Below are 17,501 nucleotides of genomic sequence, written 5' to 3'. Positions count from 1 at the left end.
TCTCTCAGGTAAGTTTCCAGGTGACTATACTTCTAAAATCGGAAAAATTTTAAATTAAGAATATATTTTTTAATAGAAGTGGGATTTTAATTTTATTCAACATCTTATTTAAAAAGCTGTATAGTTATACCAGAGAAATTATAAGAGATTTCAAATGACTATTAAGAGAACTAGTAACAGTCCTAGACAGTGCTGTTAAGTATATATATTTTTAACAATTAAGAGTTTGGAGTTTCCAAAAAAAAAATTATTTTTGCCTCAGAAAAACTCGTAACTTAAATTTGAAGGAACCAAGTCCTTGATTTGAACTGTGGATTAAAGAGTGAGGGAATAGAACATCTGATACACGTTACACTGACTTTTAACTTTTTCCCTCTTAAAAAAAAATAGTATGATGTTTTTATTATTTACTTTAATAATTATAAAAACTATTACTTATATTTATGTGCCAGGCACTGAGCTCAGTGTTTTGTCCTGACACCCTACTTTAGGATAAATGAAATTAACACAAATGACCAAACAGGTTTAGAAAAGTTAGGATCATACAAGTGTGTCAAATTCCATAGCTTTCGTTTAACTACCATAGTAAACTAAAACTCTGTTTCTCAGGCGTGTTTTTATTTCTGTGGAGCAGGGTGGGCGTGGGAGTATGATGAAGAATTCAACTTTTGATTTTCCTAGGTGGAAATAACTCATTTTTTGTTGTTGCTTATAAGAATTTTTTTAAAAAGTTCAAAAAGTGAAATTGCCCCAAATAGTGTTACACTTTTTAAAAATTTATTAAAATTTTTCTTTTTACAACAAAAGGCTAATATAACTAGTATACTTAACTATTCTCGAATATGCTTTTGTTCACTATCAATCAGTCAGTTTCCCATGTCAATACAAATACATCTAGATGTTTACCTTTTACTGTAAGGGATGTATCATTGCAAGAAGGTACCGTAATACACGCTATTGTTGGAATGATTTTGGCTGCAGTTTTAACTTTTGGGGGGATTACCTAATTGCTTGTGAGCAGTTCCTTTGTAGAAAATTCTAAGGTGATGTGCATTTATCTAACCTAAATTACCTTAATCATTATACCGTTCAAAAGTGCTGTGCATATAAATACGGTTAATTTTGGTAATACTATAGCAGAACAAATATTTGCCAGTTCTTAAAGTGGAAAACGTGTTTATTAACATTCAAACTCCCTTCATACGAGGCCATATAAAAATTCTTAACATTTTGATTATACATAAGTCTATATTTTCTACATAGTTACAATAATGTATAATTTAGCTTTTCATAATACATTGTTTAAATACATCATTAGTTCTGTTAAAATTAAGCAATATTTGCAAATCCAATACTTGAACAATTTCCTCTGTACATAGTTTAGCAGGGCTAATTAGCATAAGATGCTCTTTATTAAGAGGTATATGATCTGAGTATTAACAGTTACTGAAGTCTGGTATTTTTATACAGCATTTTCTTTTTCCTTTGATCACAACAACACAAAATCTCTAAGGATACTGAAATTCAGTAAGTAAAGTCCAGAGGCATTAGCCAATAAGTCAAGTTCATACATAACACTATAGTATTAAAAACCTTAAAAAAAAAAAAAACCTTTTGCAATCTGCCCTAGTACAGACTGTTCCTATCAGGATAAGACTACTTGGCAATAGAAAGGAAAAAGACAGCTTTGCGTCTCCGTGGTGCTGATTGATAGGAAGAAAAATGCTAACTTACCTTGTCGCCTCTCACTTAATGACGGCAGAAACGCCAGAACAAGCATATTCCAGCTCAACAGCTTTAGGTAACTCTATGGAGATCGGGGTTGGCTTAGCTCATGCTAGGTGGTCACAGCACTGACCTTGTGTGTAAAAACATGAAACAGTTGCATACTGTGATCTAGGTTTTAATTGTAAGCTATAGTGAGGAATTTTTTTTAATGTTTTGGCTATATTTCATTCCAAAAGAAGAGTTGATTTGATGCTTGACTTACAGCACCAGTCTATATTAGTTATTAGTGAAACGAAGTACACTCCTGCAGGTAAATACCAGATCAAAAAAACCTGTTTCAGTAATTTGATTAACCTGTAGAATACTAAAAAATAAGTTATTGCTACAGAAATCTCTGAAGGGAGCAAAAACACTATATGCCTAAATAAACATTTTAAAGGGAAATAACGCAATACCCTCTGAAGGTCAAACAGTGTTTGCCATGTTGTAATCCTGTTCACCATCAGGCTGCAGTTGGACCACAACACTCTGTTCATTGATTTCATTTTCTGCATCACTACTGTCGGTATCTTCATTGTCCTCTTCCTCATAGTCTGAAGATTCTGTCATGTTCTGATGTGAGCGGGATTCCGACAAAGCCCCAAATGACTGGGTGCTGACAGAAGCCAAAGGTCTGAGTAAAGGGGTATGTTCTGACACTTCATTTTCTTCTTGACTACTGTCTGTGTCAGAGTCTGAATCGCCTTGAGAAGGAACAACTTTTTGCTTGCAGACTGGACAGGTTTTTTTGGTTTTAGTTAGCCAAGGATCTACACACTTGCAATGATAAGCTGTTGAAGCAAAATATACATCTTTTAGGTAGTATACTGTAGTTGAGAACATTATTTTTAATGTTTATTCATGTTCTGATCTATATGTATCATAGGAACAAGAGAAGAAAAGCTTGTAAATTTTTATAAACTGCTCCATCCCTTAATGAGATCACTGATTAGTACAGGGCCTGGCTTATGGTGTGCTAATAACTATCTCCTGTCTCTCTAATACTGAACCGAAGTATAAATTACTCTATACAGAAATTCAAAGCAGTATGTAATTATTCATACCATGGGAACACGGAAGGATTCTGAGCTTGTCTCCATCTTCATATTCATCCAAACAAATGGCACATACATCATACTCATCTCCTATGACAGAAAATAGTAAAACTAATTAAAACATGTAGAGAAGTATTCTTAACTTTTCAAGTTCTTCCTCAGTCACTTATATTAAATGCCTTCTGATTTATCTTTTAAATGATACCTCTTTGTTTTCTCTCAGATCAGGGAGCTGCTTCAAGTTCAAGTTCAGGAACCTGAAGTTTTAAATTAAATAATTAACCTTTTACCTACAATAAGAAATTAAAAATGGATGTCAAATTTGTTTACCTTGATTACCTCTGCAAAAGATTTTAATAATTCATTAGTTTTACATAACTATTAAGATGCTAGTGTGGAAATATTTTATGCCAAAGATGACAAAATTTCACTATTTAGATATCTTAAGGTCTCTGAGTCGTTTAAGTAAAAATGGAAGCATATTAGAACATACTCAAATTAAAAAATACATATTAGTGAATAAAAACGTTTAGAATGAGAGATACTGAGCTTCAAATCTCTTCCAACATTTATGAGTTTTGTGGTGCTTGGCAAGTTACTTAGCCTGTAACATACAATTGTTTTATCGGTAGACAGTTTCCATCTACCTTGCAGAATTGTGAGGATAAAATGAGATAAAGGGCCAAGCACAGAGGTATTCACTAAATGGTGTTGTTTTGTTTTGTTTTGTTTTTCGGTACGCGGACCTCTCACTGTTGTGGCCTCTCCCGTTGCGGAGCACAGGCTCCGGACGCGCAGGCTCAGCGGCCATGGCTCACGGGCCCAGCCGCTCTGCGGCATGTGGGATCTTCCCTGACCGGGGCACGAACCGGTGTCCCCTGCATTGGCAGGCGGACTCTCAACCACTGCACCACCAGGGAAGCCCTGGTGTTTGTTATTAATATCACTGCCTTTTTAATTCCTTATTGTTGAGCTGATCACCTTTATAAACAAAAGACAGTTAAAGTCATTGCCTATCCCACACTCAGGGCAACCACATTGGAGGCTTGTCAGAAATAAAGCACTGTCTGGATACATAGGCTGGATGAACATAACGCATTCCCTGGTGGTGCAGTGGTAAAGAAAATGTGCCTGCCAGACAAAGACTTAGCTAATTCACTAGTGGACAGATGTTCAGAAGCTGCAGGAAGGGTGAGATTCATGTCTGTTATGTGCAACAATATGGAAATGCTTCTATCTGGAACGTTATTCATATTATTGTTATTTGAATACTGTTTCAGAAAATTTTCATCAAGACACTTAAGTCTCATCAATCTAGGAATGTTATAGTATGTAAGTGGACAGAACTTTGATATTCCCCTGTAAACCTGCTCCTCCCTCGTTTTTCCCCAAAACCTTGGGTCGTCAGATACAGCAAAGGCACCAACCCATCAGAATAGGAAGCACTCAAGACTTAAGGCAGCCACTGCAGTAGCATGAACTGACTATCAGGCCTGGGCATGTCCTTGATGCTTCTTTCCCTTAGAGTTTACATTCAGCATCACCAAGTCCTGTAAACTTTTATCTGTAAAACATCCTCAATCTGTCCCCTTTTCTCTTGTTTCCTCAATTATGCTGGTCCAGTAGCCTGGATTACTGTTAAGAGCCTCCTCTGTTCCTACCCTTCTATTCCTGCCCCATATGGTTTTTCTCCATAGCAGCCAGGGTGATATTTTTAAAACTTCAGTCACATCACATCAGTCCTACTTAAATGGTCCCCCATCTCACTTAGAATAAAATCTGAGCTCCTTGTCGCGACCTTCATATAGCTGAATATGATCTGATATACAGATCACCCATCTCATCGCACACCACTCTTACCCCCCCCCTTCACTCATGCTTCAGCCACACTGGCTTTCTTTCAGTCTTGAACAAACTAATATGAAAGTCAGGTGTGCACCTGCATTTAGCCATGTTATGACAAAAAATTGCACATAAAAATAGGTATAGAAAGAGAAATCACTATTTCCAAAGATGACTTAAGAAAGGAACTAGACTTCAAAAATGAACAAAACGAAAAGACAACTGCTGAATGGGAGAAAATATGGGCAAGTGTTATGAGTGATAAGGGGTTGATATCCAAAATACATAAACAACTCATATAACTCAGCATCAAAGAAAAAACACGATTTTAAAAAATGGGCAGAAGACCTGAATAGACATTTTTCCAAAGAAGACATACAGATGACCAACAGGCACATGAAAAGATGCTCACCATCGCTAATCATCAGAGAAATGCAAATGAAAACCACAGTTAGCTATCACTTCACACCTGTCAGAATGGCCATCATCAAAAAGAACACAAATAACAAATGTTGGCAAAGATGTGGAGGAAAAAACGCTCCTACACTGTTGGTGGGAATGTAAGTTGGTGCAGCCACTGTGAAAAACAGTACGGAGGTTTCTCAAAAAACTAAAAATAGAACTACCAAATGATCTAGCAGTTCCAGTCCTGGGTATATATCCAAAGAAAACAAAAACATTAACTCAAAAAGATATATGCACCCCAGTGTTCATAGCAGCATTATTTACAATAGCCAGGATATGGAAGCAACCTAACTTCATCAAGAGATGAATGGATTAAGAAGATGCAGTACATATATACAATGGAATACTACTCAGTCATAAAGAATGGAAATTTGCCATTTGCAACAACATGGATGGACTTGGAGGATATTATACTTAGTGAACTAAGAGAAAGGCAAACACTGTGTGATATCACTTATATGTAGAATCTAAAAAATTAAAACAAATATAACAAAAAAGGAAACAGACTCATGGATATAGAGAACAAACCAGTGGTTACCAGTGGGGAGAGGGAAGGAGTGAGGGGAAGATAGGGGTAGAGGATTAAGAGGTACACACTACTAGGTATAAAATAAATAAGCTACAAGGATATATTGTACAGCACAGGGAATACAGCCAATATTTTATAGTAACAAATCGAGTATAACCTTTAAAAAGGTGAGTCACTGTATTGTACACCTGAAAATTATATAATATTGTAAATCAAATATACCTCAATTAAAAAAATAAGCTACTTTGAAATAATGTAGTAGTAGTGTATACAAATTGATGTAAAGCTTAATTCAGTTTTTTTTTTTTTTGCGGTACGCGGGTACCACTGTTGTGGCCTCTCCCGTTGCGGAGCACAGGCTCCGGACGCGCAGGCTCAGCGGCCATGGCTCACGGGCGCAGCCGCTCCGCGGCATGTGGTATCTTCCCGGACCGGGGCACGAACCCGTGTCCCCTGCATCGGCAGGTGGACTCTCAACCACTGCGCCACCAGGGAAGCCCCCCTGATTATTTTTAAACCCTGAGCAAAGGAACTAATATTTACTTTTAAGGTTAAAGGCAGTTAAATGCAATAATAAAAATTAGGCATGTCTTCATAGATAGATTTAAGAAATAAAAAATTATAAAAATTAAATATTGCCCCATTTTTCTGTAATCTGCTATAAAATGTTATATTCCTTTTTTCAATCTCTGAAATGAAAATCGTTCTCCTACACATATTATCTTGGAAAACCTCAATGATTAAGCTGTAAAAGAAAAAAGCTGGTAACTTAAAACTTCAAATACAAAAACCCACTTTTTTATCATTTACATCTCAGGGATCTGGCTCCTTCACATACTAATGGGGTAGGGAGACAGCTCCCACAGAGACTACCTTAAATACTCAGTTGGGGGACTATTAAGTGAAAACATAAGGATTTTTCATCTGCTATGAAACATGGTATGTGGTAACCAGTCCTTAGGGTTATAGACTTGGAGAAATGCGTTAGCTGGTACAGGAAACTCAGGAAACCACAATTTCAACTGAAGAGCTATTTTTGAGGACCATAACGAGTGATGAATAAATTTATAACGAAGTTGGTGGCTTCAAAAGCAAGAAAATAACTAAAAGGCTATTCCTATTTTATATGTGCTAGAAATGGCTAAATCAGTATTTAAAACATTTAAGTGTTAATCAGCACAACCATTTCTGAACAAGTTGCAAAGATGAGGATCACTAAGACAGGAAGATTTAAGATGATCCCGTTCCCACAGTACGGTAAATGAATAAGAGTGCCAGCTAGCCTTTACAGATATTTCACTTGTGCCAGGGCCTCAAGTTGCTGACTTCTGTGGGTCTGATTACAGACTATGCCTATGAAAGACTTCCAAATGCCAAATTCTTTTTGGTTTGTTGGTAAATATTTCCAAAATGTTACAGATTCCCCTAACATAAACATTAACTTTTCCACTATATTCTAAACCTGTAAGAATTCTTTTAGGACTTCACGGTTTGGTGCTATGACTCACTGGGAGTGATGAGTACCCACAGAAATATTCTACACTTCCCTTCATGTTTTCAATCATAGTTGTGTCTACAACTATGAAAAACTGCAGTAATTAATTGAGATTTTTTTTTCTTTCTAACATCTACGCATACTTTGTCAAAACCATTAGAGTACACTAAAATGCATAACAAATATACCTCTTTCTTTTTACTTTAGATGTCAAGTCTCATGATAACCAAAATACTCTAAAACAAAAATACAACTGGCTCAAATTTATGGTTACTGGGAAGAAATTTCAAGAGTAATATAAAGTTACATACTTTTAAGCTGCTTCATTATTCTGGCAATCTTCTACTTTTTCATCATAAAAGAAATGTTTATGGACTAAATATTGATGGCACTAATATTTTATTTATGATTGTTACTTAAGGGGTTGTTTTGTTTTTTATAATAATTGCTATCACTTGTTGAGCTGTAGCAATGCTGAGCTGTTGCTATGTGCCAGGCACTGTTATAAGCATATTTCACATATTGATTTATATCTCCTCACCCACCTTACGAAGTAAGTTTTTAGTCACATTTACACATGAAGGGATGTATGGAGAGGTTAAGTAACTTGTACTAGGTCACACAGCCAATAAAATGGATGATCTAGAATTCCAGCCCATGTCTGTCAGACTCTACTGCTGGTAGACCTGAACCTTTAGGAAATTATTTTTTTCTCAAAAATGTTCTTTCTCTTTGACATAGTGAATTGAGAAGGAGAGGGTAAGTGCAGGTGGCGGTGGGGAGAGGAGGATTAGAGAAGGGGAATGGTAAGGATTAAATCTAGGAGGTAACTGATTTCATTTTGAAATGGTAGTGACTGAAGAGGAAAGACAGGGTTGGGTAATATTTACAAGCCCAATGTTTGGAGTCGAGAGCCCTGCTACTTACCTAGCTATGCACCCTCAGGTAATTTACTTGACTTTTTTTTTGGTCATGCCCTATGCATGGGATCTCAGTTCCCAAACCAGTGATCGAACCCGCACCCCCTGCATTGGAAGCGCAGAGTCATAACCAATGGACCACCAGGGAAGTCCCTACTTGACATTTCTGAGTCTCACTTTCTTTTTCTATAAAATGGTCATGACAATACTTTTCTAATTGTGCTGCTCTGAGAACTAAATGAGATCATTTATGCAAGGTGCATGGTTTGCTTTTATACTAAATAATAGGTGTGTTATATGCTTATAGGATTATCAGGTTTTGTTAGTTGGGTGCAATGTCCATTCCAATCCAATCTAATACCGATTAATTCATTTAGTATAAATTACACTGACTTCTTCAGTGAGAAGTTAGTTAGGAGACTGAAGGTACAGTTCTCTATAGAAATCACAGCTACAGGCAAATGATAAAGGTCAAGAGTGCCATGATACCAACCAACCTAAGGATCAACTCTCTCAATCCCCTTCAGTCCATCTCAAGACTACAGTGCAGACCTCGGGCATGAAATAATAAAATAGTTCATCTTCAAGTAACTCAGGAATACCGTGATCTCACAGGAGCCACAGCCGTAACAGTAACTTCTACCCAACTTGCAACCTCATTTTACTGCTTTGTGGCCATTATAAAAAGTACTCCTTTAGAGGAACTGAGGATATTCCCTTTTCTGATTTGCTTTTTAAGAGTAAATTCAGAACATTTTCCCTTGAAATAGTTCAACAAAGAACAAACATCAACTACCGCTGGTTGGACTGAACTCTGGTTATAGATTCTTAGTGTATGAGGAGACCGACTATGTCCTTTACTCACCATTATGTCCCTAGTATTTAATACTGTGCCCAGTATAGAGTAGGCTCCCAATAAATACAAGCAGAATAACAAATGCCGCAAAGCATTTGTTCATTTCCTGATGGAGAGTTAACAAGCATCTACCTCTCACGTGGAACCTGCCGCATGGACTCTTCCCTGCTTCACTGTCAACCCCTAGTCTGCTCTCCATTCACCAGCGTGAGGGATCCGTTTCCACAGTAATCTTAGCATGTCATTCTTCTGCACAAAACCCATCCAAGTTTTACCAAGACACGATAAAATCACAAGTACTTACCATGGCACGATCTAGCTCCCCATGTGTCTCTCCGATCTCATCTCTTAACAACTCTCTCTCTAGACCACTACATATATTCTAGTTACGTGCTCTTTTTACTGCTCCCTGAATAAATCAAACACACTGTTGCCTTCAAGCCTCTGTACTTGCGGTTCCCTCCTCTGCCTGCAGTGTTCTCCCCTCCCCCTTCCCCCCACTGTTTAATCTCTCACTTCATTTGGATCTCTGTTCAGTGTCCTTCTCAGAGAGGTCTTCTTCCTGGTCTTATCTAAAACAGCATCCCGCCCCTCCCCCGTCACTCATCATTTGTTTTCCTCGTTGCACTTATTGCTGTGTGACGTTACTGCTTTCCTTGTCTGTCTGCCCCGCAAAGCTCCACAAAGGCACGAGGTCTTTTTTTCCGTTTTATTTACTGCTGTTTCCCTACCACCTAGAACAGTGCCTAGCACACAGTAAAAGTACTCAGTAAATATTTGTTGACGTAATTAATGTATGAATAACTACATAAGTTATTCCCAGGAAATCCTGACTTCTGCCTCCAACTGCTAATCAGAGGACCTAATCAGACAGATCTAAGTACAAAAAGCTAATAATGTAGATAAATTCTATATAGATCCTGACTGATTGGCCTCAATCAGTCTGGCCTCAGCCTTCCTAGTTCAATGTTGAATATTCTGGCCAACTCTCAGGACACCAGAAGACCATATACAACAAAGTACTATAAGGAGTATAATGTTTGCACAGTGGCAATATTCGATACTGTGTCTACTGATAAGCAGAAGATATCCAAGAAAAGAAGAGTTCACTGTACCAGGAGATACTGGAGAAGAGTGCTTAGAGAAGAACTAGGATCAAGTCTTAAACTGAATTTAGAAAAACTAAGGAGGAAAAGACACTATTGGGGGGGGCTTCCCTGGTGGTGCAGTGGTTGAGAGTCCGCCTGCCAATGCAGGGGAAATGGGTTCGTGCCTCGGTCCGGGAAGATCCCACATGCCGAGGAGCCTGCGCGTCCGGAGCCTGTGCTCCGCAACGGGAGAGGCCACAGCAGAGATAGGCCCGCGTACCACCAAAAAAAAAAAAAAAAAAAAGACACTATTGGGAAGGTAAATGATTGAAAGACTTTTGCAAGGGGAAATAAACATGGCAAAATCAAAGTTACGCAAAGCTAGAAACACAGAGCAGTGGAAAGTAAGGGTGGATGAGTTTGGTGGAGCCAAATGATGAAAAGCTTTGAATACCAAGATGCAGACTCTGATCTTGGAATAACTGATGTATGAAAACCACATCTTAGAAATTTTTCATCAGGTGCTGAAGGGACCCGGGCCTGTGATGTAGAGGTGAGCCTAGAGACTGTTAAACTGACCTGATGTTTAGCACTCCCAAAACTCAAGTAATAAACTGAGGTTGGCTTGCATGATAAAGTGACCACAAGAATGGAAAGAAATTATTAGATCCAATAATCATTTTGAAAGAACAACTCATTGCATTTGGAGACTAGACACTGGCAACAGAAGAGGTGAATCAAAGATAATGCATGTAATCTTATGGGATGGCTATTTTCATTTAATAGAAGTTTAAAAACTTAAGTGTTTTGCTTGACATTATTAAGATACAACATGTAAAAAGCGTAGGAGAGGGACTGGGAGCAAATTAACTATATATAAGCTGCTGATTTTTTTTTTTAACTAAGAATTGGTAAGTTAATTCTAAATGTTAAAGAGATGGTTAGTGTTTTGTGACTATATTTTATCCTGAAATAATGTAACTATTACCAAAGACTAATTATAGTCTGAACAATATGTGCACTTTATTTAGACTACAGTGTGTCAGAATGTAATGTCTCTCCAAAGAAGGAGTACTGGGCTTTCCTGGTGGCGCAGTGGTTGAGAGTCTGCCTGCCGATGCAGGGGACACAGGTCGTGCCCCGGTCTGGGAAGATCCCACATGCCGCAGAGCGGCTGGGCCCGTGAGCCATGGCCGCTGAGCATGTGCGTCCGGAGCCTGTGCTACGCAACGGGAGAGGCCACAACAGTGAGAGGCCCGCGTACCGCAAAAAAAAAAAAAAAAAAAAAAAAAAAGATGGAGTACTCTTTCCGGACCACACACTTTACTGTAACACAAGAAATACAGTACAGGTTTCCCCTGCTATCTGAAAGTAGAGTTTTATGAAAACTTTCATAAGCCAAAGTGGCATAAAGAAGCAGTTACCTTAGGACACATTTTGCTAACGGATGCACATAAGTTGAGATAAAGCACAGATGCTCACAGAGACAGTTCACACTGGCTTGATGCTGAGATGTTGAGTGTAGTTCCAGGGGAAGGCGCTGGGGGTACCATTCTCAATGCTCGGAGTGCATGCTGCCCTCTACAACAGCTCGTTGCAAAACAGGTTGAACACTAGTTTTGCTTTTCACCCTTTTTTTATAAAAGCGAAAATCCTCTTTGGATTTCTTTCAGTTAGCAAAAACAGATACTAACATAGGTCTTTCAAAGAAGCAAAGTGGCATTAAGCAAACTTTCAAAAAGCGGGGGATACCTGTTTTGTGATGGAAAGTCATACTTCTATGGAAATATATATAAATTACATTTGCCCTAGCTCCACTGGATTGGAAATTCCTTGAGAATGAGGGTCACATTTCTTTGTAAGTTTTCTAAAATGTCCATTACAATAACAGATACATATTGACATTTACTTGGCAAATACCATGAACTATACTAAGGCAGAGCTTAGACGAAGAACTGGGACTTCAAGGTTAACAAAGCAGGGAAAGGAATTAAAACTCCAAAAAAGCTACACAGAAGTATGTGGGTGGGGGAACAGGAGGCAGTTCCTCAGGCTGGAATGTAAGATGCAAGGAAGCAAACAGAGGGTGAGGCTGGGGGTGGAAGCAGGGGTCAGACCATGAGGTCCCTAGGCCGTGCTAAAGTGTAAGTCTGACTTTATTCTTACATATAAATGAGGCTCAGAACAAACCACAGAAGTTCTCTTACTGTATATAATTATGGACAGTAAGCTGCTATCTCTAACGCCAAGCACAATGGCTGGTCAAATACATGCTGACGAAATGCGAAAAGGAAAAGCAGTTCTGGACATACTGAATTTGAAGACTGTGTATCCAGGCAGAGATGTCTATTAGTTAACTGGATATGTGGAACTGGAGCTTAGGAGAAAGGTCTAGGCGGGATATAAAGTATGCAAGCCGCCAGGAAATAGCTCACTAGGAAAAGGCAAGGGCTAAGGAGATAATAACCTGAGATAAAACCCATAGATCTGTGCCTGACACACAGAAAGCTCTCAAATGTGTGCTATCATTTTAAGCGAGCAGTGATCCAAAGGGTAAATGGCAGCAAAGGAGATTCCTACTTCACGGAAGAAGAGGACTGAAAAGACTGGTGACTGACTGTAGCTGCGCTCCTGAGTGCCTACCCTACCCACAGGCATCCAGGGTTGGAAACACGGCGCAGAAGAAGAGGGGTTACTGAGGGCAGTGAGTTGCACGTGTCAGTTCCAGGGAGGCAGAAAGCAGAAAAAAGCTGAGACTATCTGAACCACAAAAAAGTTGAGACTATCTGAACCACAACACACCTTTTTTTTTTGAGGGCAGAGACTGTAACCTAACTTTATAAAATAATTCTTTATTGCTTCTTTCAGAGCGTAGCCACCATGAAACCGTTTAATAAACATTTCTAAATTAGTAAAATAAGTCTTAGAGGATGATCAGCCTATGAAAATTTGTTAATATAATACCATTTGGGAGAAAACATCTTTAAATAAAAAGTCATACAATAGGTCATGGATAAAGAAGCCAAATGAGGCAATACATGTGAAAACATTTCCCATAACACGGAGTATTAAAAAAATGTAATTTTACAGTTAGAAAAAGTATAATTCAGAGTAACTGTAAGAAATAATCCAGTAGGACACAAAGGAGACACTTATATAACAACTTCAGATTTCTTTTTCTTCAGAAGTTAAGGCATCCTGAACATCTAAGCTGGCCGGTGAAATTGCGTAGATTTTATGGCTAGCATGCGACTACACTTGCTTAGTTTGGGTCCATAATAATTTGTATTTGAAAAGACATGATTTTGCATTACTTTCTTCTCATATCTTAGTGAGGTACTTTCAGCAGGTATTATCAGAGAGGTAGGTGAAGTGCTCAAGTCACACATTTAATCACTAATAGAACCAAGTCTTTTGGTTCCATATCCTGTATTCTTTCCACTGTATCATTTTGCTGATCCTCTAAAAGTTAACTTCCTCACTGCTGTGGGGTTCGTAAGAACTACTTACATCACTTACATAAACCCACCCCTCCAACTAGTATAGCTTTGATACGAATTGCTAAAGTTTACCTGGGGTAGAAGGAAGCCTAGGAACCAGCTATAGGAAAGGAAATGACTTGTGATTCTAGTGGAGTTTTAGAGCTGTCTATAATTCCTAAAATGGAATGATTTCTACCGGGAGAAGAGGTAAAATAATTAACATTCCTCACTGACTTCTACTGGATTTCCCTTTGGACATAAGATCCAGTGAGAGTAGGTAGTTTCTTTCTTTCTTTTACTTTTTTTAAATTAGAAAAGTTTCAAACATACACAAAAGTATAATGATATATACCATTATACCACCTCATGTACCATCACTGAGTTTCAACAGTTTTCAATATTCTACTATTTTTGTTAGCTCTGATAACTTCCTCTGCTTTTTTCCCTGAAGTGTCAACATTTAAAGCAAATTCTGAGACATATCATGTTACCAACACATACTTTAGTATATATGTCTAAAAGATAAGGATTTTTAGAATTTGTAATCACAATACTATTACACACCTAACAAAATGAACAGTAATTTCTTAATATCATCCAATACCCAAGGCATATTCAAATGTCCTCAGTTGTCTTAAAACTGTCCTTTTGCAGATAATTTATTCAAACTAGGATCCAAACAGGGTCCAAACATTGCATCTGGCTGATGACTTGTAAGTCTCTTTTAATCTAAAACTGCCCTGCCCTCTTTGTACACCTTATTTGTAAAGAAATGGATCATTCGTCCTGTAAATGTGTCTGCATTTGGGATTTGGGTGATTGCATAGCAGATTGTTAAGATGGCTACAGCACTACATCAATCATTCTATGTTCACACCAAAAATTCTACTGGCCTCAATGACACCCTGAAGCAAATCAGGAAAAAAGCAACACTTCCTCAAGGTACTTTATTGCTCTTTGCCCCTCAAATAATTGTTATCACAAATATAAAAATCTCTGATAACGAAGAATGAATGAAAACCTCCCAGAGTTGTGCAATGTACAACCTGTACAATCGTATGTTGCAGCCTGGATTGAGAGTTCTTGGTGAGATAACTTCCGACAAGTAAGAAAAAGTGGGTGGGATATCTTTTGGATAAACTGGATTATTTCAGTCTTTACACTTGAAAGGCATAGAGAACATCAGTGTTCAACACTATCATTATCCTTTGACAGTGATGAACTTGACAGGCTTTTCATACTTTCAAACTGTGTAGTGCCAAGCATCTGGACTAAGAAAAAAAATTCAAGGTTAAGGCTTTTGGCAAAGGATTAACTTTTTAAAAAAATTTAAATGGTCTCCAATGCTATGTTCATGTGGAAACCATTTGATTTTATCCTTTTCATAATTATGACAAAATAGTTGGACTTTTTCCCAGACAATAACAACGATCAAAATGTGTTTAGTCTGCCACTTCTAAAAAATTCATCCAGTGATTGGTTCTAAATTTCTCATAATTTGCCTTACAATGAAATGATCATAGGTATGCTGAGAACAAAGTTCTACACTGTCAAGTCTTTTGTGCAAACTGAAAACTACTGTCAGTGGATACAAAAGAGGGCATATTAGCAAAGGTTTGGAACTCTACCAGCTGCTGGAAAAGTTTAATATTTTTAGGACTAGGATAACTGAATTTAAATGGTTTGTGACTTAATTATAATTTGGAGCAAGTAGCAAATATCTGAATTCCTACTAAGTAAGTGCCATGCTAGGTATGAATGTTTCTTAAAAGTTAAAAAATAATACAACCTATGCAAAGAAAAATATCTTCAAGATGTAGACTAATAACAAATAATTTAAAAATGTGAGACCCAACTCATTTATGTATTAGGAATTCACAAAAAGATGCATTAAGTCAAAATGTTTTCTAAACTATTAATTCAATAGTTAAAGAAACCAGTGTGAGATCTTTTGTTAAAACTTGGAATGACAGTTCCTTTTTGACTTATGCTCACTACTGCATCCCCAATGTTTAGGTAGAACAGTGTGTCCAGAGCACAGCAAGTGCCCAGTACATATTTACTGAATGCATGAATAGATATTTAAATCTGGAATTTACCATACAAGTTAAGGTATAAGTTACTTAAGGGCAGTATTTCTTAAAATACTTAAAAGTATTAATACTTTAATACTTAAAAGTATTTCTTAAAAGCAGCTTTATATATCAAAAATAATATTAACAAATAATTTTGTTGGCACTAAACTAAATGAAGGCCTCATGAAAGACAGGTAGATCTCATCAGGCCTAAACATTGCTAAGAATACTGGACTGACCTGGAAATGTGTAAAGTAACAGGAATTCTCATTTACCTCTTGTAGGATGGCAAATTGGTATAAACACTTTGGAGATTAACTTGGCACTATGCAGTAAATTTGATGATATACATACTCTATGACTCAGCTGTTTCACTCCTAGGTAAATAAATGATCTAGAAACACACCTACAACCAAGGTGGTATGAAGCAGAAGTAGTAGTAGAACTAGAAGGGCAAAGGGGAGACTTCCAGTTTCTGGTGTGGCACCTAAGGATCTCGGAAAAAGCTCACAACAAGGAAAACGCTAAAAAAACCCCTGAAAATCAACAGCTCTTTTTAGATCTATTGAAGGACTAAGGTCACAGAGAAAACTGCCTCCTCCCGAATTGGACAGACAGATTAGCAGATATAGAGAATCACACCCTACTAGAGCAGAAGCCCAGGAGCAAAAGACTGGAAAACAGCACCAGGTAGAAAATCGTAAACTGTAACTGATAAATTGCTGGAGGCTCAGTGTAGATGAGTTTGAGAGTTTAAAACTCTAGGGGAAGTTTTCTGGTCTCGCACGTGAGAAGCAGAAGTCATGATTCTGCCATAACAAGTAAAAAACTGAGCAAACTGAAACATCAATAATTCTTCTTAGATCCATCAGAGAAATGAACTCACAGGGCAAACTACTGCCCCCTACACTGGAGATGCAGACAGGTAGATACAGAGAATCACAACTTATCAGAGCAGAAACCCCTGAGCAGAAACTTCACAGGAACCAGTACCAGGGTAGGAAAAACTGAACTGTAATTGATGAACTGCTAGAGGCTCAGTGTGTACAAGTCTGAGAGTTTAAAACTCCAGCGGAGCCTGAACATTTTTTGTGAGTTTTATCTTGTGGTGCTCTACCAGGTTCTCACAGTGAATGGTGGAGAAAAATCCCCTTGGGCTTCTGGAAGGGGAGGAGAAAAGCAGCCACTTTAAACTATGCCAGGGCATTCTGTTCTTAGTAAGCCTGCCCTCAAGGATAAACTATCACAACCTATTAGGGTTTTTATCAGAGTCTAACCAACATGGAGGAAGGGAAAAACCCAACTCCAACCTCTCCAGCCATCAGGTCACACTAAAGGCTGGGAAAAAACCGAAAGGCACTTGTGAAGTTCACAGCCCAAAGCCGACAGGCTCACAAAAAGATTGAGACCTACTCACAGGATTATAGAATGCTTCCTGCCCCCCACATCTCACCACCACACCACCAATGGCCTACTTAATGGAATTCCTTTCACTCAGAATATCATGTCCCACTTTTCCAACAAAAAATTACAAGGGATACTAAAAGGCAAAAAACACAGTTTAAAGAGAAAGAGCAAGCATCAGAACCAACCTCAGATTCGGCAGGGAGGTCAGGATTATCAGATCATAAATTCAAAACAACTCTGATTAATACGATCAGGACTCGAATGAATAAAGCAGACAATATGCAAGAACAGATCGAGGTAAAGTAAACAGAGAGATGGAAAATCTATGAAAGAATTAAAAAGAAATGCTACAGATCAAAAACATAAACAGAAATGAAACATGCCTTTGATGGGCGCATTAGTAGACTGGACACAGGTGAGTAAAGAATCGCTGAGCTTGAAGATATGTCAATAGAAACCTCCAAAACTGAAAAGCAAAAGAGTGGAACAAAACAAAACCCAATATACCCAAGAACTGCAG

At 37.9% G+C, this 17,501-nt stretch overlaps 1 protein-coding gene across 2 annotated transcripts in view; it reads right to left on the bottom strand.

The window, feature by feature from the left end:
* Positions 1-852: 852 nt before the first annotated feature.
* The window catches only part of RNF13 (ring finger protein 13), a 138,142-nt gene continuing 121,493 nt past the window's right edge, over positions 853-17,501 (bottom strand). For both annotated transcript variants that reach the window (XM_060011412.1, XM_060011413.1), the window contains 2 exons: positions 2,832-2,912; positions 853-2,558 (listed from right to left, as the gene is read on the bottom strand). In XM_060011412.1, the coding sequence (XP_059867395.1) occupies positions 2,194-2,558; positions 2,832-2,912 (446 nt within the window). In that variant the 3' untranslated portion in view covers positions 853-2,193. The remainder of the gene's footprint in view (positions 2,559-2,831; positions 2,913-17,501) is intronic.

The sequence above is a fragment of the Delphinus delphis genome, chromosome 4 (assembly GCF_949987515.2).
Source record: "Delphinus delphis chromosome 4, mDelDel1.2, whole genome shotgun sequence".
NCBI classification, from domain to species: domain Eukaryota; kingdom Metazoa; phylum Chordata; class Mammalia; order Artiodactyla; family Delphinidae; genus Delphinus; species Delphinus delphis.
This window is presented reverse-complemented; position numbering and strand designations above follow the sequence as displayed.